At 38.3% G+C, this 25,503-nt stretch overlaps 1 protein-coding gene across 3 annotated transcripts in view; it reads left to right on the top strand.

The window, feature by feature from the left end:
* Positions 1–830: 830 nt before the first annotated feature.
* adgrd2 (adhesion G protein-coupled receptor D2) overlaps positions 831–25,503 on the top strand; it is a 47,013-nt gene continuing 22,340 nt past the window's right edge. For 2 of the 3 annotated variants that reach the window (XM_032578593.1, XM_032578591.1), the window contains exons 1-19: positions 831–920; positions 1,218–1,264; positions 1,463–1,520; positions 1,645–1,884; positions 1,968–2,597; positions 4,358–4,480; positions 6,981–7,075; positions 7,651–7,947; positions 12,045–12,156; positions 13,933–14,067; positions 14,309–14,417; positions 16,156–16,261; positions 16,350–16,405; positions 16,530–16,656; positions 16,763–16,866; positions 17,109–17,211; positions 17,949–18,102; positions 22,796–22,929; positions 23,353–23,468. In XM_032578593.1, coding sequence (XP_032434484.1) covers positions 1,220–1,264; positions 1,463–1,520; positions 1,645–1,884; positions 1,968–2,597; positions 4,358–4,480; positions 6,981–7,075; positions 7,651–7,947; positions 12,045–12,156; positions 13,933–14,067; positions 14,309–14,417; positions 16,156–16,261; positions 16,350–16,405; positions 16,530–16,656; positions 16,763–16,866; positions 17,109–17,211; positions 17,949–18,102; positions 22,796–22,929; positions 23,353–23,468 — 2,744 coding nt within the window. In that variant the 5' untranslated portion in view covers positions 831–920; positions 1,218–1,219. The other variant, XM_032578592.1, reaches the window with a different exon arrangement.

The raw sequence follows: 25,503 nt of genomic DNA, 5'->3' as shown, positions 1-25,503 counted from the left end.
CAGAACTGCAGATCATGGAAGTTGAGTAGCGCTGTTATGGGGTTCCATTTGTGTCAAAAATAAGCAGAAGTCATATGTGTAGATGTTGTTGGTCTATGTTGTTGCTATGTGTCTTTGGTAGATGTCTATGGTTTAGTGCTTTATGGATATGTAGATGTTGCATATGTCTATGTTACATATGCGTTCACTAGGTGTTGTGCTGTAGGAGGAACTTCACAAAACTGCATCTTGAGAAATGAATATTATTCCTTAAAAAAAATCATTTTTTTAATGCTAACTGACCTAAAACTTCATTTATGTCAGGAAATGAGAGAGAAATCTGTGGGGGTTTTTTATAGTGTTTTTAGATAATTTATTCAAACATTTGGTTTCAACTGTACATTGAACTATAATAATAGTATGAAAAACTCAGATGATGTTGTGAAATAATTACAAAGAACGCTTTACATTTTATAGAATATACTAATTATTTTATTTTTTGCGCAACATGATTTTCTGAAAACGTTTACAAAAAATATGAAGAGGCTTTATTAGATAATAATATGAGCATTTTCAGCTTTACTGTCTATAAATTACAGTAATGGAACTGATAGGACCATTAATTTTCGAGTGGCCTGTTGAAAACATAGATAAGGGCAAAGTGGTGGGTATGTGCAGCTTCCTGCTGCTGTAAATGAACTCTCTGTCTCAAAGGCTTGACACCGCTTGCGCAAGTGGAGTTCTTTTTTAAAAATGACCCTCTTTGCATGACAAAAGCAGATTGCTTTAGGGTGGCTGCACAAGAGGGAGGAACGCAAGGAGGAGTGTTGAAGCAGGAAGGGGAGGCAGATGGGGACTTGGGCAGATGCACTGGGAGCACTGGTTCTTTTTCTCTGAGGAAACTGTACACACTGCAGGACATGGTTGACATTGACACAGAGGTACCGTATGAGGAGCCAGAGTTGGATTTATGTTTCGCTGTTTGGCAGTTATCTCCAGAGTGACGTGAAATGAACGCACAATCTCTGAGTGCAGAAGAATCTGGCGATACCTTTTTCAATTTTTGAGAGTCAGCGGTTGGGGAGAGTCATTGTGAAACTCTGCTTGCATGTTTTCTAGTGCTGTTACTGGCAGTGAATTTTGCATAGTAATGTTTTTAAAGCAATCATTAACCGATGGTACATGGATACAGTGAAAATACATTTTTGTAGCTCAACTGATTAATTTCTTCTGTCTAGACATGGCTGGGATCATGCTTACAGGACTCGTACTCTTCTTGTTGGAGGTAATAATGTTCACAATATATAATATACTGTGTAACAGAAGCCATATTTGTAATTTTTTTTTTAATTCTCCAAAGGCCACAAAAAATTTAATTGAAATCATTGTATCAAATGTATTTTAAATAGCCACGATTCATACAAGTGTGAACACTGTGGAACATCCACTGTGGAATGATAAACTGGGAATCTTTTCTCTGTAGGTGATATGTGATGGTGAGCCAACACATGCTGGGACAGAAACAATGGAGCAGCCCCATGGTGAGGGAACAGAGTCTTCAATTATTCTGGCATTTTTCTCATTTAAAAATTGAAAAATTGGCCAACTGATAAGATTTCTAATCAACTATCTGTAATGTGCTCAATTTTGTGTCTGCTTTCTCAGAGCAAGTCAAGCTCATCCATCCTACATCACAATGGGTGCTGAAGTTATTTAACGACTCGCTGCCCTTTTCCAGAGCTGAGAGTTTCTGCAGAGGTCAGTTCAGCTCTCTGGTCACCCTGGAACGGTCAGAGGACAAGAAAGAGACCGTGGAGTTTCTGCAGCAGACTGGACTTCGCTCTCCAGTCTGGGTTAAAGATCACTCCAGAGCAGAGTCCAAGCCGGTAGCTCTCTCCAAGCAGTGTAAGTGGAACTAGGGATCTTCAAAACTGTGATCAAAATTTTCCCTGAACAAAAAGTATATATTTTTTTCTCTCTGGGTTCAGATTCGGAGTTCTCAGTGCTAAGATTTCCAAAGGAATCCCATGAAGGCTTTGCACGTGTCGGAGTGTCTTTTCCCTCCATGTCGTCTGTCAGCGTGTGTGTTCGAGTTCAGTGGGACACAGAGTGGACTGATGTATCAACAGTCTTCTCCTACGCTGCACCTGTACTGACCAATGAGTTCCAGCTGCGAGGCCGAGTGGACACACAGGGTCGTATCCACCTGGCCCTCATAATCCACGGAAAACACTTTCCATACAAGGCCTCCTTTGCAAATGACGGTGCATGGCATCACATCTGTGTCACATGGAGTAGGATGAGCAATCACTGGGCTATCTATGTGGACGGAGACAGGAAAGACACGGGCTCTGGTACAGACATGGACAGGGATATACACGGTGATGGTATTCTTATCCTGGGTCAGGACCAAGACTCCTTTGGGGGAAATTTCACAGAACCATTTTTTGGGAACATCACTGACCTGAATGTATGGAACGTTTCTTTGGAAACGAGGCATGTCCGTGCCTTGAATTTGTGTTCGGCCACAATACGGGAAAAACTTTTCAGCTGGAACCTCAGCCTCATAGACAGCCATCATGTGGTCAAAGAGGTGAAGGCCCTGTTGTTCTGTCCAGGTAGGATAACAGTCTATTTATAAAACCAGAAGTTCACAAAACATGTTGGGTTTTTGTTTTTCACAGCCAATCAGCCGGTTACAAATTTCTATAACATTCTCTTGAAATGACAGTAAAAAATGTGGTAACAGCCCTGCTTCACTTTACTTGAACTCTCCTTAGTTCAATGATACACATTAACAGATGAAGTTGAATTAGAATTGAGCTTGATTACATTAAAAGTAGAATTTGTCGCTTATCTCTCTGCTGCTTTTGTAGTAAATGTGTAGTAGATCAATATACCAAACACAGCCACTGTGCATTACCAATCTCTAATTAAAATAACATTTCTAAATGTATTTTGCCAGTGCATTTACAAATGATAAATAGACTGGATGTACTGGCAGATATAAAAAAAATTGAAAGTTGCATAAATGTGCAATATGTCTTGCTAGTCATCTCAGAAAGTGAAACAGTCATTTTTCATTACACATAGTGTAAATTATTCCAAGCTTTAATTTTTTGCAATTTTAATGATCAATATAGACAAAATAATTAAAGACATTCAATGCCACAAAGTTAGAATATCACAATAGAGCAATCAGAAAAATATGTTTTAAGCATAATGTAAGGCTTCTGAAAAGTACGTACATTTCTGCACACTCAGTGCTTTGATTGGCTGTTTGACACAACATTTGTAGACCAACATTACCTGTTATTACAGGTAATAATTACCTGTTATTACAGGTAATAATTACCTGTTATTACAGGTAATGATGTAGGTAATAAATTTCCTACATTAGTACTGCAGGCAATCTAGAAATTTCTGACAAACATTAGAAGAACATTAGAAAAAGTTTTTTTTCTAAACTTTTAAAAGTAAAGAGAGTTTATGAACTCTGTTTAATTCATGAGAGTTCATAAATGAAAGTGAAACTCCCCACAAATCAGTTTTATGCTGATGGAACTGTCTAAACTGGTTGCTTAGGGTTCTATATTTATGTTTCTGAGTGAATGTTGACATTTTTGTATAATTCTTTTAGTTTGGTATTATTTTTGCCTGAAACCATTTCTTTACTGGCCTCTTTGGTCAAACGGTTCTTGAATTTTCCTATAGTGGTAAGGCTTGGTACAACTTCGTCACTTTGGGTATAAAAACCAAAGCCCAGGAACCTGGCATGTAACATAGTTAGAGCTGAACGGCTAAAAATAAACAAAATAAAAGATTGTGAAGTGTCCTAGTAAACGTCAGGAGTCAGGACTATAAATTGACTCAGATGCCATGGCTTGATCTTCATGAGAAATATTAATGCCTAAAACTCTACAAAGTCTCTGCAAAGAAGAGTTGTTACCATGAGGTGGCCCAAGCAGTTGGTAGTTTTTGTCTTTTCAGATTGTCTTAAAATATGTTCGATGATGATTTTTTGCAGCTGTCTAGGTGATGAATTCAACCTTTGCAGTGTTTACCTAAGCGCCACTGCTGAACCTCTTATGTAAAATGTGTGTAAAATGTCTTGTTGCTCATGGAGCCGTCAGTAAAGGACAGTGAAAGGCGAAGGCATTTAGAACTGAGCGGTCTGGAAGTCAGTGCCTCCACTTTCTGCTTCCCCTAATTGTGAACCATAAACATCCAGGAGAAATTCAAACCTTGCCAAAATATGTTTACGAATAATCTTATAGTTGAAAGCTGAAGCCATTATTCTGCTTCTGTGTGTGTGTGTGTGCGTGTACATGGGGGTGCGCGCGTGTGTGTATTTGTAACAATTTGAATGCATGAGCAGCAGTGCTCCAGCAGATGGAGCTCCAGGGCTGCAGGACATTGCAGGGCTGGTATGATCAGCTGCCATCCTTCAGCTGGACAGACTGCTCTGATCTTCTGCCTTTCATCTGCAGGAGCAGCCGAGGTGAGCCTCTACAGTGTTTTTCAGAATAATCCATGATTTTGCAGTCTGCATGGTATTGTTGAATGAATACTGGGCCTATAAATACACATCAGTGACTCTGTAGGAGAAGAGTTGATGTCTTTTAAAATTTCGAAAGCAATGTTGAACTGGTTGAAAGCAAAATATTCATGCAGAGGTCCTGGCAGAAACCTGAACCCTGATTAATGAAGTTTAAGACCTGGTGTACTCTGGAGGTCAGTGAGGTCATACGTAGTTTGTTCTTTTTCTGGTTTCAGCTAAAATTGTTCTATGGAATTCTTCACTATCTTTATTGTCAACTTCCATGTCCAGATGGTTAGCACAGTTGAAATGCGTACTTGGTCTAACATTATTTAGACGCGTTATTGGGGTTGTCACAGAAACCGTGGATGGTATTAAATATAGATTTTGTCTTGTTTTTATGTTGGACTTTAAAATAGTGAGGAATTGCAAATTCTCACGGTACACTTCATCCTACAACCATCTGATCGATTGATCGATTTATCTGTCTGTCTGTCTGTCTGTCTGTCTGTTTTAGAGATGGAAGGTAAGTTGGAAATGGGATAGAGATTATTGTAGTTGGATTTGGTCCATGTTTTTTCAGGACAACTTGAGATATTCTCGTCATATTACTTAATCCTACTTTAAATCTTTCCGTTGTGTTCCTTGTTCTTCATTATGCTGATGTTCACTAATGTTCTCCAACAACATCTGGGTTCATGCTGAAATCAGAATACACACAAATGAACTCTGTTTACACTGAGGTTTATTTTAAAGGGATCATTTAAAGAAATCTGAAAACAAATGTAAGCCACATTTGGATTTGTAAAAATGTGGAGACACTGTCTCATTTCCCCCTAAATCACAATTATACACTACTTTATATTGTTTATATAAGAAAACACATTGAACGTAGTACTGTAACATGAAAATACATAAATTATTATTATTATTTTGCCTTGCATTGTTAAATGTTTTTCCAACAACAAATAAAGCAAACTTCAATTCAGGTTTTAAAATTGAGTTGTGTATGAGGGTGTTACATTTTGTTGAATGAATCAGCGAGAAGTTTGATTTTTCTCTTTCAGTTTTGCTTTCTTTTTACTAGATATTTCTGTTTAGAAGCACAAATAGGAATTTGTCCAATTAAATTATTCACTGTCCCTTCAAGTTTGTATAAGATGGCATAAACTCCCTGAAAAACAATTGTAACTTTAGCCAAGTTTTTATGTTTTCTTTAATTTTAATTTAATTTCCTTCTGAGATAAAGGAAGTATTGAATTGAAATAAAGTGAATCAAGTTAACATTCAGCATTCAAGGTTTCATAACAACACAAAGGTGCTTCTTAATTTGTTTCATTTGAACATCAGTTTAAAAAATAAACAATTGTTGCCTCTGTACTGGACACTGGGTTTGTACAGGCAACATCTGAAATTTTGTAATTAGCAGTGAAAACCAGACAAGTTAAAACATTTTTAAAACACAAGGTTAACACCATCAATAGGAACACATGTAACACACCTTAGTCTACATGGACTGTTGTGTGCCAACCTCTGAACTACAACATTCAATATTTTATCTTTATTTTAAATGAATCTTTTGTCTATTTTTAGCTTTTAGGAAGTGTCTTCGTTGAAAAAAATTATAATTTAATTTAGTTCAGCACACACAAACTATTGTAGGGTTTATAACATAAAGCATTTGCTCTTCTCCAGGTTCTAAAATTAATTAAATATGACCTCAGGTGAATAAAAACACACCACAGATTCCAGCATGTCATTAATTTTTTTAACAAAGGTAAAACCAAATTGAAAAAGTTTGTGAAAAACTAAGTTCAGTGAAAGAACAGTGTAATTATATTTTTTAAGAAATCCAGTTGGTGTGTGTTGTTATTTCATTGAACTGAACTTTTGTGTTTGTTTTTCTTTGCTCATCTCTGACATGACCTGGTTGTTAAATAATTAATTAAATTACTGCAATGTAAATGAATTAAAGTAAGCTACTGAGATCTGGAAAACAGTGACCAGCAGTAGTTAGCAGAGATTCTTATCTAACATTTTAATGAAGGGTGTTTAGTTATAGCTGCCTGTACCAATGAAATTAAATCACCAATAGCTGAACTCAGAAAATGTCAAATATTTTCTATCAGACTACTCAATGAGATCTTTTTCTTTTGTTTTGCTCATTAATATAGTGCATATTCTCCCATACGAATGTTTAATCAGCATTGTATTTGTACCTGATAAAAGCAAGGACATCTAGATGACTAATGTAACATGTAGGTGTTCAATAGTTGAAAATGATTTTATTCAGGGTGTATGGGCCTTCTGATGTCACTGAGAGCAGATATAGTAACCTGTCATAATGAAGAGAAAAACCTTTATCTCCGAGTAATGTTTTTTATCTCAGGATTTATAGTTCAATGGTCTGTTCTCCCATCTGTTCGTAACCAACACACATGAACTGTCCTCTCTGCTGCAGAGCGGCACCACAGGATGGAGCAGATCAGTAAGTCTCAGAGCAGCCAGCCTTCTGCCTTCATGAACCAACTGATGAAGCTTTCCAACAAGAGCCAGGTAGGCCACGCCTGCATGCCTATCAAACACCAGCTGATTCCTGATATCAGACAGTCGCAGCTAAACGTTCCCAGTGAGGATATCAACATCGTACCAGTTTGATGGAAGCTGGTATTGACAAAGAAAAATTACAAAAGGCATTACATCTATATACAAAATCAAATTAATTGAGTCATCAACAATACAAAAAACACAATATTTTTAGGTTATTGTGCAGTGTTTCTCTGTAGATCTTAATGTGAAAGTAAAAAAAAAAATTGTTGACTTTTCCTTTTCTTACTTTTAAGACAAGTAATGCTTGTCTTAAAATAATTTAGCCCAATGTTTCATTGAATTCAGACTACACAGCGGCACAGTTGATAGTACCGTTGTTTTACAGCAAGAAGGTCCTGGGTTCAAATCCTGGCCTGGTTCTCTCTGCATGTCCTCTGTATGTATGTGGAGTGAGGCACCAGCTCCCCACCCTGCAAGGATATGAGTGTTTAGATAATGGATGGATGGTTTATTAGATTGCAAAAAAAAAAGTTGAATTATTCAGTGTAGATTTTCACTGAATCCAGCATATTCTCTTTCAGTCTGAGCTGATGCTTGTGCAGCAGCCATCAGGGCTGGACAGCCTGGCCCAGGCTGCGGCCCTGCTCAACGCCTCCATCCAGGCCCTGGAAGACACGCAGCAGGACGGCCTGCAGCCAGCCGACATGGTGACACTCATCCAGCTGCTGACACTCACTGCTGACGTCTCCTCTGAACCATCAGTCAGCGCTGAAAACAGTAGCCGTGACAACATCCAGGAGCTCAGTCAGCACTTCATCAGTGTGGCTGACAGCATCATCAGTGAAGACAATGCAGACAAGTGGCAGGCTATCAAAGAGGTAGCACATGATGTATGAAGTAGATTTCCTGGAGACTTATCATTATTGCTCTTCTGAGCAATCTAAGTGCTTGAAATGTTTCTAAAGCCGTGTCATTCTTCCTGCTGACATCACAGAGAAAAGATGGGAATCATCCTTCAACCTTGACCCAATCACTTCAGGTCAAATCATTAAATGAAAACATTACTTACAAAAGCATAGATGTTGAAATTTACAGCAACGTATCGTGACAGATTCTAAATATATTTTAAAAATCTCCTAACACTGTTGATTTATAGATAGTTAAGTCTAAATTTTACCATCTTTCCAATTTTCTAACTCTGTGAAATTAGGGACTCTGAGTAGCAAAGCTGGAGTTGTTCATGTAACAAGAATTTTTATGAAAACCATATAAAACCATCACTAATGTAAATTGCATCTTATCAATGTCTCCTAGAAAGACATTAATGGGTTCTTCATTGGCTGTGTTTATATTGACTATAAATTTGTGCAAATTTGAATTACAAAAATAAATGCGTTTAATGGAAACACAGCAATTTTTAAAAAATGCCACCTTCGGCCTCTTGCACCTGCCATTAAAATATTAATGGAACTGACATTAAAATAATTCCGACTTCTATGCAGAGGATAAGATGACATTCAGAGATCCAGCACCCCGCTGTCCTTTCATGTGACTGATTAGTTGATAAAATTCTGATGACGTTTTCTCCTCCATAGAAAAGCTTACAGTAACGCTGAACATCCAGCAGAATTCAACACAAAGGAGACAACTTGTCTGAACTGACATGTATGTTTTGTAGAGCTGTCAATGTGATTAATCTGAAAATTTTAAAGCCATAGTATTAAATAATGCAGATTAATTAAGCTACTTACTTTGAACTAAAAGCCTCTCTCCTGTGGAGGGATACGTAGTTCACAGCAGTGTGTTATTAGTTCGACACACGGTGAGCGACGAATGACAAAGAAAGATAAACGTTTTCTGCGACAGCAACAACATTTGAACATTTTTCAACTTTCTTGTGTTGCGTCGCTGGTCTTCATGTGGATATCTACGTATACCAGCTCAAAGTTACATCGAGCCGAGTGACTGGCAAGTTCCACTGGAAAGGAATAGAGAGGGACATTTCTAAATTAACGTTTAAAACAAAATGACTTCCTGAAGCCCTCGCTGAATATACAAACCTGGAAAACTGAGAATCTTCAGACATGTTTGGTTTGAGACAATAAAACATTTTTTTGTAAATATTTTTTGAAAACATGCACACAGAGACATGGGCTACATGGGCAGTTTGCATCTGCTACACAAATTTAAAATGACTGTCTTACTTAATCGAGCTTCTGTGTCTTTTTGTAGCTCAATATTCCTGCCAAATTCAAAGACCGAAGAGCTTTAAACTTAACATGGTTTATAATTAATGGGCTTCAGTTATTCCATAATAGACTGTTGACTGTGACGTATGTTTTTGCTAAAGTTAATTCCAATCCATAGCTTTAGTTCTGTTTAGCTAGTTCAAATTAACTGGAAGCATCAGGTATTGTTCTAAGTTTTTTCCTTTGTTTTCCTTGAACAGAAGATTCATGGGGGCAGTTGATCTATATTTTATATTCTCCAGCTTTCTGTGTGTCAGAGAATCACAAAACTATGTTCTGCTTTGTCTGTAACAACAACTTTCTGCCACGCCCTGCCTGGTAAACGCTGTACTTTCTGCAATGAACAAACTAACCTTGAGAGGAATTGGTGGATTACATATTTATCTGTTGGTAAAACTGTAAAATATTGTGTCAAGGATATGTTTTCCTTAGTGGAATGTGTTTTGCTGTAAAGGGAACAAGGACATGATGAATGAGTTGACAAAAATGTGTGAAACAATGAAAGTCTGAATTTTAAAGGGCTGAGAATATCCAAATAAAAAGCAATATAAGTTCAGAGTTCCTGTCGCACTAACAGTGAAAATTATAAACACCAAAGCTCAATTCTTCAAACAATCACCAGTATGATTATTACATTTCTATTCAGCTTCAGAATTTTAATGCGTGTAAAACACATTAAGATGTTAATGTGTTCTGTAATACAGAATGCAACTGCATTCGGTAATACAGTTGCATTACAGAATGCAACTGTATGAATAATAATTATACTTCTGGTTCTCTGAAGAGTGGTGAAAATGAAGTTCCATGTATTGTACCCACAACTGTTGACCTTTATATTTAATTTTTTTCAAACTACCATCAAGTTTATGTATTTTATGGGGATTTTATGTGATGGACCAACACAAAGTAATGTACGAAATGTGAGGAATATGGCTCATGGTAATCAAATTTTTTTTCTCATGTACATACTATATGAGAGGTGTGCCCTGTAACACGGTCAACTCTCTTAACTTTAATGTCTTTACAGAAACTCCAGTGCAACCAAACGCCTTTGAAAGTGACCTAACTAGTACAAAGATTATCCTTGTAATGCAACTGAATCTGGGTTTACACCCAGCTGTTCTGTGAAGTCCTCAGAGGTTTGTTGGGGATCACTAGGGAACAAAAAGCATGAAGAAGACCAAGGAACACAGCAGACTGGTCAGGGAGGAGAAATGAGGTTACTGAACAATATCCAGTCACGCTGATCAGTCCATCATCTCAAAATGAAAGGAGAAAAAAAATCCTCAAATCTACAAAAATGTAGCCATCCACCTAAACTCACACGCCGTAAAAGAGGAGTACTAATCTAATGATGGGAACCCAGGAGAAGCAGCAGTGATTCACAGTTCATGTGGGAGAATCAACCAGCAGTTAAATACAGTCCAATCCTGAAACAAAAGCTGTTGGAGAACTCAGAAAACTTGAAAATTGGGTGGAGGTTCACCTTCCATCAGGACAATTACCCTAAACATACAGCCAGATGGAATACAGTGGAATGGCTTGGAATGAAGCAGATCTATGTGTAGCAATGGCCCAGTCAAAGTCCAGACTTAAATTCAATTGTGAATAATTCGCAAGAAGATTTTCACGTTTTTCATCTGTGCCTGAGCAGGAGCTATCTCGCAAAGATTTCCTCTCTAGAAGATGTTAGAATTAAACCCCACAGGACTGAGACAAGGAGAAAAAAATGTGCAGAATATTTAGAAAGTAAATAAATGCAGTTAAGTTTGAGGGTGCAATGTGATAAAATGAACAGCTTAATGTGGCAGGTGAACATCACTAACACATGATCGGTTCTCTGAAGGCAGGAAATAGGAGAGATGAAATTAGGAGATAAAATGGTGCATCGTTGTTTGGTGGGACAGTGATTTTGATAAACCTGCACAATCATACTCAGAACTGATTTACAGCTGAAAGTGTCGGCATTGCAATGAAATGTGTTTTGTTCTGTTCCAAACACTAGAGGACAGTGCGCTTCTGTAAATGCAACTGACAATGCACCAAGATCAGCTAAAATGATGAACACCTGAGTAGATCATCTTAAAGTCTTCCTCAGATATAATGCTTAATCAGTCAGACTTTGCTCTACGTTTTGACTGGAAATGTCAGTCAAAGAGAAGGCACATTGCTTCCTCTTGTTTATTTATTTTTTATTTTATAATCATTTTTTGTACGTCTGCACCATTGTGTGTTTTATATAGATCTGTGGAACAACTGCTCTATATGAATAGCTGTATTTCTCTCAGCGCTTTCCCTTCCTTCTACCCCCCCCGCAGCCCTCAAGCCTCTTAGTTCTCCAAGGCCACCTCAACGCATCCTCAATGGATGAGAAGCACTCTGAAAAACCGAGGCTGCACTCATCCACAAACCTCCCGCGCTCTGCTCCCAGCTCCGTCTCCAAGGCTCAGCTTTTAGACGGGCACACTGAAATCAGAATGCGGTGTTTGGAAACAGACAATGGCAAAATCTATGAGGCATGCATTATAGGCCTGTCTGTTGAGCTTTGTGTGTCCTCCTAGGCTAATCTGCAGACTCTTTCAAACTGTTAACGGCACTTAAAGTATTTTTCCATTGTGCTGCAATGAATGGTCATTTTGAAGAGTCCTTAGCTCTGATGAGTGTGTAGCTCTGGTCAGGGTGGGTGAGGGCTGTCGATGCCAACACACTGGTGCTCTGGGTTTCAGGTGGTGAACGGTCCCATGGATGTTGTGAAGAGCGTGGACCGGATGGTGACCCGCTTGAGTCCAAGTTTGACAGCAGAGACTGACCATGTGACCATCCACGCTCCCAATATCAGTGAGTTACCCAAATTTCCACTTTTGTTACGGTCACAGGATTTATGAAGTTATGAATTCACAGGTTGGAGCCACGACCCGAGTCTATCATCCAAAACATTAATGAAAGCACAGAAATGAAATTATGTAACAGCAGACCTTCAAAAATGATCAAATATATTCTAGAATGGAGACAGAAATGCAGCACTAAACCAACAATAAAGACACAAATTTAAATGCTTTGTCAAAAAACAAAAATTCTGAGTTTTTGAATGCAGCTTTCATGTTGATTTTAATTTCAGAACAAAAATACAAACTGAATTTGGCATCTTTTTGTGGTGCTGGTTGAATGAGGCTGTTCATTATGTGATAGTTACTACTGGATGAGCTGCTGGATTGTTCACAGACTATAATACAACAAATACAGCGCTGGTCACTGCTTGTAATCTGAACTGAACTTTCTGAACCCAAGAAATCCTATGTGTGTGTGAGGGATGACTCATGTGTTAAGTATAAATACTTGGTCATTTTTTGTTTGTATAGTGGCTACTATGTGTAAAAAAAGACATACAGTACAGACCAAAAGTTTGGACACACCTTTTAATTCAATGAGTTTCCTTTATTTTCATGACTATTGACATTGTAGATTCACAGTGAAGGCATCAAAACTATGAATAACACATGTGGAAATATGCACTAAACAAAAAAGTGTAAAACAACTGAAAATACCCCTTATATTCTAGTTTCTTCAAAGAACCAACCTTTTGCTGTGATTACTGCTTTGCACACACTCTGCATTTTCTTGATGAGCTTCAAGAGGTAGTCACCTGAAATGGTTTTCACTTCATAGGTCAACCTGCCCTGTCAGGTTAATAAGTGGGATTTCTTGCCTTATAAATAGTCATGAAAATAAAGAAAACCCATTGAATTAGAAGGTGTGTCCAAACTTTTGGTCTGTACTGTATATTTGTGCTGCAGTTAATATTTTATATAAACAATTGTTTAATGTAGAAACAAACACAACATAGTGAGCAACAGACGTGATTTAATTGTCCATGCTGAATGTTACCCAGATTTAGATACTTTTATTTAGTCAGTGTTTGACAAAATTTACATGGAGCAGATTTACATTCATACGTTCATTTTTATACCCCCCACAATCAATTAAAAATTCACAAGAAACAAAGATAATTAATCTTACGAAAATGAAAGAAAGAACACAGTTAAACTTTGGATATCGTAGTATATTATGAATATGAATAATATGAATGAAATGGAATAGTTTCTTAAAGTCAAAAAAGGAAGCTTAATGATAAATGTGACAGAATATTTTCATATTTATTCTGTACTAACAGGTAGAAACAAAAGCTTGCTCACCTTATGTATTGTTGAACAGGATGTTAGTGAAAACACACTTCCATTTTTCCTTCTCATAAACTTTAATGTGACATGATCAAGCAATCCTTAATTTTAGCCACTTGAATGTTATTAACCATGCTTTTTATTTAAAAACATTAGTCCGCTAATAGCTGCAGATACTAAATATGCATAGGAGAATTTCCATCCCAGTTTAGGTATTGCAAAAAAACACAAACAAAAAAAATTAAGCCTCAAACAATAGTCAGACATTCTAATCTTAACCCAAAAGGTGGCAGAACCTTTTCAATACAAAAAGTAATCAATACAACATCAGAAACTTATATACAGAAACATCAGGATATTCTGCTGATGTTCTGCATAAAACCTTTTTTAATGTCACACATTTGAAATGTTATCTGGATTGTTATGTTCTTTGTAGAAGTGGAGCTGCAGCAACAAAGACTGGGTGAAGGATCCAGAGTGGAGAGTTTCTGTGGGCCTGGGCCAGAGACTCTCAGCCTTCTAGACTGCATTTCTGTTCAACGTCAGAAGCTACAGGATTTGCAGAACAATGGTAGAAAATTCATACAAATCCATTCCTCGATTCATTCTGTCAAAAGAGTTTTATTTGATGTTAAATTCTGCAGGTGAAATCAAAGGCATCGTGCTCTTCCTGTGCCACAATGTCAGATTTTGCAACAAATCCTGATAGAAAATCATAATCTAGTGATGAATTAGTTCTCTTTTAGTGTATGTTTTCTTTTTAGCTTTTTTGTCCTGCAAACTGAAGAAAAGCTTTTGTGTTGAATGTGCAGGTTTCTATAAGATCACCTTGGTCAACACGTGGTATGGCTCTCTGCGACCTCTTTTCAATCCAGAAGAGAACATCACCATGGAGCCTACGGTCACTGACGGCGCACAAAGGTAGAATTAACCCCTTACTGCCAGAACCGCTCTGCAGCTGGCATTTCAAAATGGTGCATTTAACATATTTAGGTTTTATGAAAATCTGCTAAATTAAGTATATTTGGGACAAACTCAGACAACTTGATGGCAGCAAAATGTTTTCTCTATGATTTTTGGTATCCAATGAATTTACATAGATAGGCGTTAGTTGATGCAGCACCCTATCAGAATTGTGCTTAGATTATGGCATTCAATGTGGCAGCATATTGGGATATTGTTACATTAATTCTGGTTTATACTATGAAACTTAAATTTCCCTTTTTCTGATTGAAATTGCGTTTTTGTGGATGAGGATCCTCTAGTTTTGGATGCCGTGCAGTTGGAAGAATTTTTGCTGATATTCCTTTACTTTTGTACAGTTGTTGTGTAACCACGGCAACAAGGAGATCTTTACAAGGAGCTCAAATAATACCTCAAATACAGCCCCGAATATGGGATGACCTGAAAATGAGACGTTATGATAATAATAATTTGTACAGTGCTTTTCTAAATAGTCCAAGACACTTGACATGAATCAAGCAAAATTACAAACAGAACACTGAGCACAACAAACAAAATCACAAAGGAGAGCGCTTAAAAAGCAGGTTAAAAAAAAAAAGATGACCAGACGACATACGATTTAAAAGACCTTAATGAATTTTAAGAAAGGGGAAAGAAAAAACCCTGATTGTAAACTTTGTCCACCGCCAGGATTAACCATCTGGAAAGTGAGTGAGACGGAGGCCGGTAGCTCAAAAAGACAAAATAGGGATACGTTGGTGCAAAATGTTCTGCTGAACTTCTTGTTCTGGTTTATGTTTGCACATTCACAGTGAGCAACAGATACAGTATATTGCCAGCAAAATACACATTTTGTTTCTTTAAACACTTCCTTATGGCTTTATGTTACCTGTGCCTTGTTAACTTTTAGTCCTCCCCCAGTAACAGCAGTGATAGTAGTAAAACATGCTCTTATGAAAATGAGCTGAAAATGAATGTTTACATTTTTACTTTCCTCTTTTGTGTTTTGTATATGACTTGTGGAACCTTGAGAATATGATATGTGAATGGTTATGTGATGTGTTCTCACTTTTTACAGTGTGTGTGTGCATGGATATGTATGTACCACTGCAAACCAAATCTATTTTTGGATAACAAAAAATAAAGTAACCCAACCTAACTAGCTAACCTAACTCACTGTGACCACCTTCTAACCAGGTGGTTAGAAGGCCGACTGGGATGATTGATGGTCAGTCAGTTCTCAGCCCCAAACTGGTGTGTGTAAAGATGTCCTTGTTCTGAAACTATGGAGCAAAGATTGGTGAAAAGCCACATTCTAGACTGTAGAAACGAATGAATTAATTTATTGTCTTGACTTTACTTTCAATTTTTTTTCACAATAGAAGGGAATGTGTCTTGTGTTTAGCATCTTCATTGAAAATCCAATCAAAAATACACACTTATTTAAAAAACACACAATAAATCAAACAACCAATCAATCAATCAAGTTTATTTGTACATTACTCTTCAGCAGCAAGGCAGTTAAAAGTGCTTTACATAACAAAAACACAAAATTACAAAGTTATAAAGAAAACACCATACAGTCAACGACTGAACAAACATTACATTTTGATGAGTGCCATCATCAAAATCATACACATCAATCATGTTGATCAATGTTTCATTTACTGTGGGTAAAGTCTTTGTTCACTCACAGGTATCTGGGCACTGTGCTGGGCTCGGCTGTTATATCCTCCACTGTGCTGGGAGACGACCAGCCAGTCAGCATGGCGGTTCACTTCCAGCTCCAGCACAAAGCACAGGTTAACCAAACCTCTGGTTTATGTCTGTACCGTAAAAGTACTGGCCTATTAGAATGGCATATTTATCATCTCCTGATAATTTCCCCAGAATTCCATTGATGCTGTGTATGATCCTGTGTGTGCATTCTGGGACTTTGATCTCACGTAAGTAGGAATGATTATATTTAGGAGAATTTCCTATTTAAGTGACTATTGAAAATTTTACAATAACAAAATGAACTGTCTAAGTGGATCCTAAGCAGATGGCATATCATGTTTGTCTAAGCAGTCCAGAGGCTGGTGGGTGGTGGAACACAAGAGGCTGTGAGCTTGTGTCCAAACATTATGGATACACCGTGTGCTACTGCAACCACACCACCAATTTTGCTGTGCTGCTGCAGGTTTACGAAACTCAGGTAACATTTGTTTGTCTGATAATGACTGTGGATTTCTGTAGCATCCTCATCAATAGGATGTGCAGCTGTTTAAACAGCAAATGCATTTTGTGTTGCTCTGCACCAGAGGAGCCCAGAAAACGAAAAAGCTCTGCAGGTGCTGACGTTCATTGGCTGTGGAGTGTCTCTGTGTGGCCTCCTCTTCACCTTCATCCTCTTCATTGCTGTGGGGTGAGTCACAAACATCACAGAGTGCATTCTGAAAGCATCAAGGGTGAAAAGCATTTCATAAATCGCTGCTAGATTCACATCAATAAGAAAAAAAGCTGAATATTGTGTGGATGTGTGAGCATCCCTACAGGAAATCATTTTTCAATAAACGTGGGAGAGCTTCTCTCACACATCGCAGCTCACACATGATGGGGTGTGTGTGTGCGGGCGTGTGCGCGTGTGTGTGTGTGTGACTTTTGTAGAGTCCCCAAATCAGACCGAACCACTGTCCATAAGAACCTGATAGCTGCTCTGGGCCTCGCTGAGCTGCTGCTGATGTGCAGCGACTGGGCCGCAGAAAATCAGGTGAGACACTTTCATTTACTGACTTGAAGTGTACAATCCAGAACACTCCCAATAGTAATCATATAAAGTGTTATAAAAAGATTTTCCACCATATTGTAAAACCATGTATTCATAATGCATTCAGCCCGGTGCATTATGACTAGGGCTGTCAACGTTAACGTGTGAACACGAGATTAATCTGAAAATGTTAACGTGTTAACATTACTTAATATTAATGCTGAATAATCAAACTACCTGCTGTGACCTAAAAGCCTCTCTCCTGTAAATGGTTGTGTAGTTCACAGCCGTTATCGGCTCGACACACGGTGAGAGACGAACGACAGAGAAAGGTGAAAGTTCTCTGTGACTGCAGACTGAAACAAAAGTTGGACATTTTTAACTTCCTCGTGTTGCGTTGCTGGTCTTCATGTGGACATGAATAAATTATGGCGGTCTCTCAGCTGGATGAGGACAAGCGACATCACGTTTCTAAATTAACATTTAAAGCCTCGAAAACTGAGGATCTTCAGACAATAAAACATTTTCTTAATGATGTGATTAATGTGATTAATCACAGTGTGGTTAATCCGGTTACATTTTTTTAATCGACTGACAGCTCTAGTTATGATCACTGATTATCTGCTGAAAATAGGTCTAGCACAGATGTAGTAAAGAAGGTGCGTTGTTTTGATCAAGATGCACATCAATAAAGTTTCAAGATTAATTTCATGTGTTTTTGTCTATGTTTAACCCTCCAGGCAGCGTGTTTCATGGTGACTGCTCTGCTTCATCTCTTCTTCATGGCATCCTTCTGCTGGATGCTGGTTGAGGGTCTTCTTCTTTGGAGCAAAGTGGTTTCTGTTAACATCAGCGAGGACCGCAGGATGAAGCTCTACTATGTCATAGGCTGGGGTAAACTTGTCTTATTGATGATGGTCACAACTTAGCATTTCTCTGCTTCAATCGCCAAGACACTATTTTGAAAAACACAACAGCACCGTGGGCTGGCTCTAGATAAACATCACTTTTTGACCAAGATGTACTTCCATGATGTTGTTCTCTTATCCAGTAACTTCTGAGTGTGTACACGTCACTACATATAGGCTCGTAGAAGACGGGAGTAGTAGTAACCCAAGGAGACAAGTATACATAGTAATTATGACTTTTATTTATGAACAATTAGAACAATAAGCAATATTTACAATAACCAAGATTCATTTGTCTTGGAAAAACAAAAAAATGTCTTTTGGGGAACATTCAAACCGGCGAGTGAAATTTTTCCAGTGGATCCACTCAAAGTTCAAGTCTATACGTTTTAGAGGAAATTCAGTCAAGAAAAGTATCCAAAGGTTCTCATTGGTGTCAGGCAGAGGACTGACCCAGTCCTATCTCACCTTCTGCTGACAAATGTAGGGGGGGGGGGGGGGGGGGGGGGTGTCAAAGTTCGACTGTGAGGCTCACCATTGACTGGACCCCCAATCCTAGGCTGCAGCATCAAATAAATTCCTGACCTAGATTTAAAATACAGACCTATCGTCCTTTTTCTAATGCTCTGTCATAAAATGAGATTTATTCAACCACCGTACAACATTACATGTATCTTTTCTTTATGTAAAATTATATGTTATAGTTTACAGGTAGGTAACTATAGTTATTTACTTTAGAACATAACATTTTAATTAATTGTAATCACAATAAAATGAAATTATATGATTCTGTTTTACCAACAGATTTTGCATAACTCACACTCCTCCATGTGTGCTCTCTCTCTTATTATCTCTTTCTAACTTCTTTTAACACAGGATTTTAGATTGTAAATAAAATCAGTTAAATAAATAGTTTTTAGATTAACATAGCATAAATTACAGCTTTGCTGCTTTTACCCATGTTCACTAAATTAAAACAAAGCCACTCCTCTCAGTCCCTCAGGTGACTAAGGTTTAACCACCTGCCCATATGTGACCTTAGCCATATAAGCAGATGGTTCAGATTATTTCACAAGTTCCGTAAAATGTTTGTTTTAATATTACAGGATGGCTTTAATTTTTGGGATGTTGTTAATTTTCATAAATATCCGTTATGGCTCGTCTGTGTGTAATACATAGTATCATGATGAAATCTGTTGTGTGTGGCCTGGAGACATACGCTTAGAACGTATGAACTTCACCATGTCTGTTAACAGCTTTATTAAGCAGGTTTCCCTGGAAACATTGCTTCTGTTTCCAGTCAGGCTTTCTGCTCCTTCTGGTATTTGTTTCCCTGTTCACTAAACAGAGACCAACCAGAGATCAGTTTACAAGATAGTTCGCTTGTTAGCATCAAATTAACTGAGAAGCATATTAAATCATATTTAACATACAGTCTATACATACAGCAGTAGCTGAGCAGGTTAAGGTAAACTCATCCAATGTAAACACAAGCCAGCTGGGATCACTTGTATGTATAGTTTTTTTACCGGGAACTGAAATGAGTCTTCTAAAAAAGTGTTGAGGTCAAGTGGTTGACCTTGCTTCTTCACCAGGATCTAAGATTTTCTTTGCCTTACTGTGACATTGTCTCTCACTAATAAGGCTCTTAAGATTCAAAAGCTATCTTAGGAACTCACTAAGTGGATTATTGCTAACTGTGTGGATATAGGTTCACATCTGCGGTGATAATTTTCTTTAGAAAATAAATTGTGAAGGCTGTAGCTAAGATTTTATTTCACAGATTTAATGACAATGTTTGAGGGAGAAAGTGAAGCTTTTCAGGTGCTAACATTGCTTTTTGATCTGCACAACAAGTCACATCTACAGTGTCCTTGCAAAAGGATTTGCACTGACTGAATATTTCTCAAAAATATGGAAATTTTGGTCATGAGATATATCCAAAACTTGGATGCCAACAGATATAGATAAATAAATTCAGCACAACCAATTGCTTTCAGAAATCACCGAAGTCAGGCTAATGTCAAATATAATCTCAGTCTAAATAAACATCAGCTAACCAACTAACTAATCAACATCATGTTTTCTGTAAAGGGGGGTATTATGTAAAATCGACTTTTTTGAGCTTTACATCACTTATAATGTTATTCTCTCATATAAAACATACCTTGAGTGTTGCCTTTATTCTTTCATTCATGTTTGAGAAATCATTTGATCTCCATGGCAACTTTTCAGCCATGCAAAACACTTGCTTTCTCCAAGCACCGCGTTTTCCATGCAGTTCTTCTTCAGAGTTTTGGTCGCGAGTCGAGCTCCTGCCTCACAGAGCAGCTCTCCCCCACATCTTCCCCTCAGCTCCTCTAGACTAGCTGCATCAACAAGTGAAACACTACTTAGAATGATTATAAATGGCATAATGGAGAAACGTGATGACATGCCGGGGGCACAGTGTCAAATAGAGCAGAAGCTTCTTAAAGAGACAGAGGCCTAATTTTATTGAATTGCATAGTTACATTTATTTTAAGTCATGTTTGAAATATACAGTATTTTGGTAACAACTGAACATAACATAGTTACTACATTATGCTATAAAATGTTAAATTGTTGAGTGTGAGATTATGCAACTGTAGTAAACCTAAATTCCTCTTGAGGCTTTACATACATGTCTTTAAGCTCTTTTTAAGTTATTGTTGTAACACATACCGTGGTGAAAATCAGGGTTATGAGTTGTCTACTTGTAAGGTTCAGGAAAAAAAACCAGGAGGCTGGATAATTTAAATTTTCAAATCTGACTTGCTTAATGTATGTAATCAACGAATTTAAAAGTTGCCTAAAAACAATATATACTTTGTTCTTACATTAGGCAAATGTATGTCTGTTTACTTGGCTGGTAAACCATGAGCTTGAATTTCTTCCTTTCCTCCTTTTTCATGCATCACTTTGACAACAACACAAAAAGAATGTGACAGTCTTTTGCACAGTATTTGAAAATTTGTGAAATCAAGATTTAGAAAGAAATAAAGCAACAACCCTGTTTTAGAAGACAGGCAAAACACTTTCCTCTCACGTGGAATATCACAGTTTGACTGAAGGACATGGTAATAATCTCACAGCAAGAATAAAAGTACACACATCTACAGTTAATGCTTTTTACCCAGTGACAGTGAGGGAAAATAAGACATGTTGCCGCCTTGTTTGTTCGCAAATAAAAAAACAAGACAGGAGCAGATAGAGGGACCGAGGTTTGAGGACACACACACACACACACACACACACCCACACACACCCACACACTCTGATCAACTAGATTTTCTCACCTCCTCTTCTAACTGCAAAACTATTATTCTCCCCACTGAGCCACAGTTGCAATTTGTTTCATATTAGTTCAGGATTTAAATTATATTTTGTAAAGAGACCAAATAATACTTGCAGGTAAAATCAGTTTGAGCCTTTTTTGTTGTTGGGCTTTTTTTGTTGTTTTTTTTGTTTGTTTTTTTTTGCGTGTTACTGGTAGTGAATTTCTCAGAGCAGACACATTAGATTAAATTTTAGCTCAATTCAGAATTAATGTGATGGTGACCCATGTCGGGTTGGGGGCGTACAAAGCGGGGTCTGCGACCCTTCCAACCCTAACAGCCATTTTGTTTTCAGGACTGCCGAAAACTCGTTTAGAGCCTCAAACGTCACAGGACTTCTAGAAAAGATCTACTCTTGGAAATTTCTTGTTAGTTTTAAAGAACCAGAATTTTATTTTCATTTTTAGGACTTAAAATAAAGGTAAACATAGAAAAGCATGGGTATTTTCATATACTGTATGTAAGTCATGAATTCCAACCTAATGACAAAGAAAGCAGAGCTTCTGGTACTTTTAGTGCCATAATTTATGGAAATACAGAACAATTATTGTAGGATAAACTTAAAAATGGTTTAAAAAGCACCTTGCATTGTTACGATATGTGTATTAACATTAACTTGCGTCTCTGGAGCCGCAAGTTGCCTACCCCTTGTGTAGATTGAGGGTATCCATGCAATGCTGCCCAGTGTGTGAGAACTCCTCACACACTGGCAGCAGAACAGTTCAATCCTCCAGCTTCATTCAAACCCACAACGGCCTTCACCCACTGATTGCTGTAGACATGCCAGCTCATCTTAAATTAAATACTTTATATTCCATTTTCCGGGCAGTAAATTAGATTTTCCACCACTAAAAATATGTAATGCTAAAGTAATTCTGCTATGTTTGCCTCATGCTTCCCACCAGGGCTAAGAACCTTTTATTCTCACCTGATTTGAAGAGTCACAGGGCTGGTTGCTCTTTCCAACATTTTCTGTTTATTCTAAATCTTCTCTGCTTATAATTACTTACATGATGTTATGCTACACAACAGCCTTAACCCAGTTTTTATTTATGGCAGATGTTCCCGTATCCATTTGTAAGCGCGTGTTATGTCGCATGCTGAGCCGAGAACACGATGTGAGTCAGTAGCACAAACAGTCTTCAGGTGTTACTCTGGTCTTTACCCCTCAGACTAAACAGGAACAAACAACAGGAGAGACAAAACATGCAGCTGAACCCGATTGAACTGTGACAGTAACTGATGCAGATTGATGCTTTAAACAAGCTCTTTGTTGTTGCAGCACCACCACAGTTGATTTTATGTCATTGACCTATTTTTCAGGACTACCTGTTCTGATAGTTGGACTAACACTGGTGATATCAAGGGGCAAATACAAGTCACATGATCACTGCTGGCTCAGTGTGCAAACTGACACCATCTGGGCCTTTGTGGGACCGGTCATATTTGTCTTGACGGTATGTATTCATATTGTGAGCTGTTCATCTGTGCACTGCAGGTATGCTTCAGTCATATGTACTGTTTATGCATGGATTGAAAGCTTCTTGACGGCGTTTATAGAATGAGCATGTCAGCTCCTGATTTGTATTTTAGTCCTGACATAAATGTAGAATATTTGTTCATAACACACTGAATGCAAAATGACATCTCTGCAGTCCAACTGCAGCAGCAACAATGACAGTAAGATTTAAAAGAACCTTATAGAAAACAGCTCAAACAGCTAACTCGCAGTACCACTCCTTCCATCCAAAACATGAGTCGTCACAGAGGTGTTTTCTGCTCCAGGTGTGTGCTGAGATCTATTTTGGTGCAGCTGAATGCTCCCGTCAGCTTAAGGCCAAGTGGCTCTGCAGTGACACGTTGTTGTGTTCTGCCCACAGGTCAATGCAGTTGTGCTGTGCCGAGTTGTCATGGTGACCGTTTCCAGCGCTCATCGCCGCGCTAAGATGCTCAGTCCAAGCTTTGCATCGAAAATGCAGACCTTTGACCTCACCTGGTGAGATACAAAAACATCTCTGCCTCGTTCCTTCACAAATTGTTTCCCGCTGTCTGCCCACGCTCTTCCACACTCACACACACACCCCCACCCCCACCAACCCACACACTATTTTCCTTCTTTACTTGAGGAGCACTGGACTCAATGGAGGCAGTGTGTGAGACTGGGAGTTTACTGTGGGAGTTACAAGGGCTTATCAACTTAACACCTGGCCTCGGCACAGTTGTTTATCTTTCCGTCAAGCCTTTCCTCTGCCATGGGCGTGTTGGCATTGTATTATTCATACTGCTTGGTATTAGAAATGCACCAATCCTGTTATTTTGGGTTTTAGTCAAATCTTTGCTGTTTTACTTTTAAATTTAAATATCTGCCTGTACTGAAATGTCCTGATCCACAACATTTTTCATTAAAAAATGTTTCTTATTGCTGATGGCACCACACAAGCTTAACTGGAAAAAACAACAAAGAAGACAACAGGAAGGAGGAGGATGATGGTTTGTTTTTGTTTTTCGGACAATGTGCAGCTGCTTCACCAGAGCTCTCACAGCATCACAGTTCATAAGAAGTTGTGTGTCATTCCAACATGTTGAATCCAGAGCTCTTCTGTAAAATCCGCAATTACAATTTTCCCAAAACGCTGTACAGATATTATGCAGCATTTATGCATCTCCTTTAACTTGTTTACGGAGCTTGTTGCTCCAACGCCTGACTAAGACGCCAGCGTCTTCTCTGATTGGCGGAACTATAAGTACATTTCACGTGGCTGCTTACATCCATGGCTGCCATGATTTTTAATGTCTTATTGCTTGAACAACCTTATTCACATGTGACTTTCATTTAATTTCTTAATTAATGTTAACAATTCAATTGCAAAATTGTGTTTGTTCAAAATTAGAGTTAGAATATAGAAGAAGATTTGCACACATTTGTAATCCAAACATGGCTATTATCAGTAATTCTTCTACAATTGTATGCATATTTCCAGTATTATTTATATTTGTAAGATTTGGATGATGAGCCATGTGGGAAAAACTTAGACACCTCATCAAGGATCCAATCTGTCTAAAGAAACATTCACATGTTGTTGTCTAATCATCTTTTATCTCCTGAAGCAAACTGATTTATTTACATTTAAACGCCAAAAATGATCCTCATTTCACTCTTTACAGAGATAAAGAGAAATGTGTTTTCTAACTGAGGACGAGGTTAGGACACCCTGCCTTCTGATAGCTAGTGAGAAGAGTGTTTGAGCTTGAGGAAACTTTCACCTCTCATCACCAGCTTTGACTGTCAGGACTCTCAGTTCGTTAACATTCATTCAGTCACTGGTGGGTTTGCTGGTATTCTCTGGATCCAGTTCTGCATCAGCCTTCATTTTTCCATCGATTGTCTTGACAAATTTCTAATTCATGTCAAATTCACAGCGGTGTCTGTGGTGGTGATGGCCATGTCGTGCTTCATGATGCTTTCAGGTTCATTTCCTTGCCCCTGTGTCATTTTCTCTCTCCCCTCATCCCTGCAATAAGTCTGCAAGTCAGCCCAGGTTATTTGCTCCATCATTCACTCTCTATGTTTAAACACATCTCCCATTCTCACTCCTTCCGGGGCGGTAAGCGGCTGAGCGGCTATACTGATGCAGTCTCCCGTTATGGTCACGCCTCTCTTACTCTGCGGCGGCAGCCCTTGACCTCACATCCCTTCCGCTGCTGCTCAACCTCTGGCTGTATGTCAATAGTTCATACTTCCGGTGCGGGCCGTGCCGTCTGGCTGTGTCTGCCGCTCAGCTGCTTGGTGTCTCGACGCCCCAGGAAGCGGGCCGGGGCTGGTGACGCCCTGGTCGCTCCATCTCCCCTCCTTTTTTTTCTCCAGCCGCACTCTCCCATCGTAGCAAATGGGAGACACCTGGGAAACAACTCCCACCAAAAAAAAGAGAAAAAAAACACTTGCAACACAAATTTAAAGCCTAAGCATGCATATAGAAAACAGCCACCTTGCCACACATACTCAAATCTTTGAACGTTGTCTGATTGTTCAA

This window comes from Xiphophorus hellerii, chromosome 12, assembly GCF_003331165.1.
Source record: "Xiphophorus hellerii strain 12219 chromosome 12, Xiphophorus_hellerii-4.1, whole genome shotgun sequence".
In the NCBI taxonomy this organism is placed as follows: domain Eukaryota; kingdom Metazoa; phylum Chordata; class Actinopteri; order Cyprinodontiformes; family Poeciliidae; genus Xiphophorus; species Xiphophorus hellerii.
The sequence above is the reverse complement of the archived record's forward strand: the minus strand, read 5'-3'. Positions and strand labels throughout refer to the sequence as shown.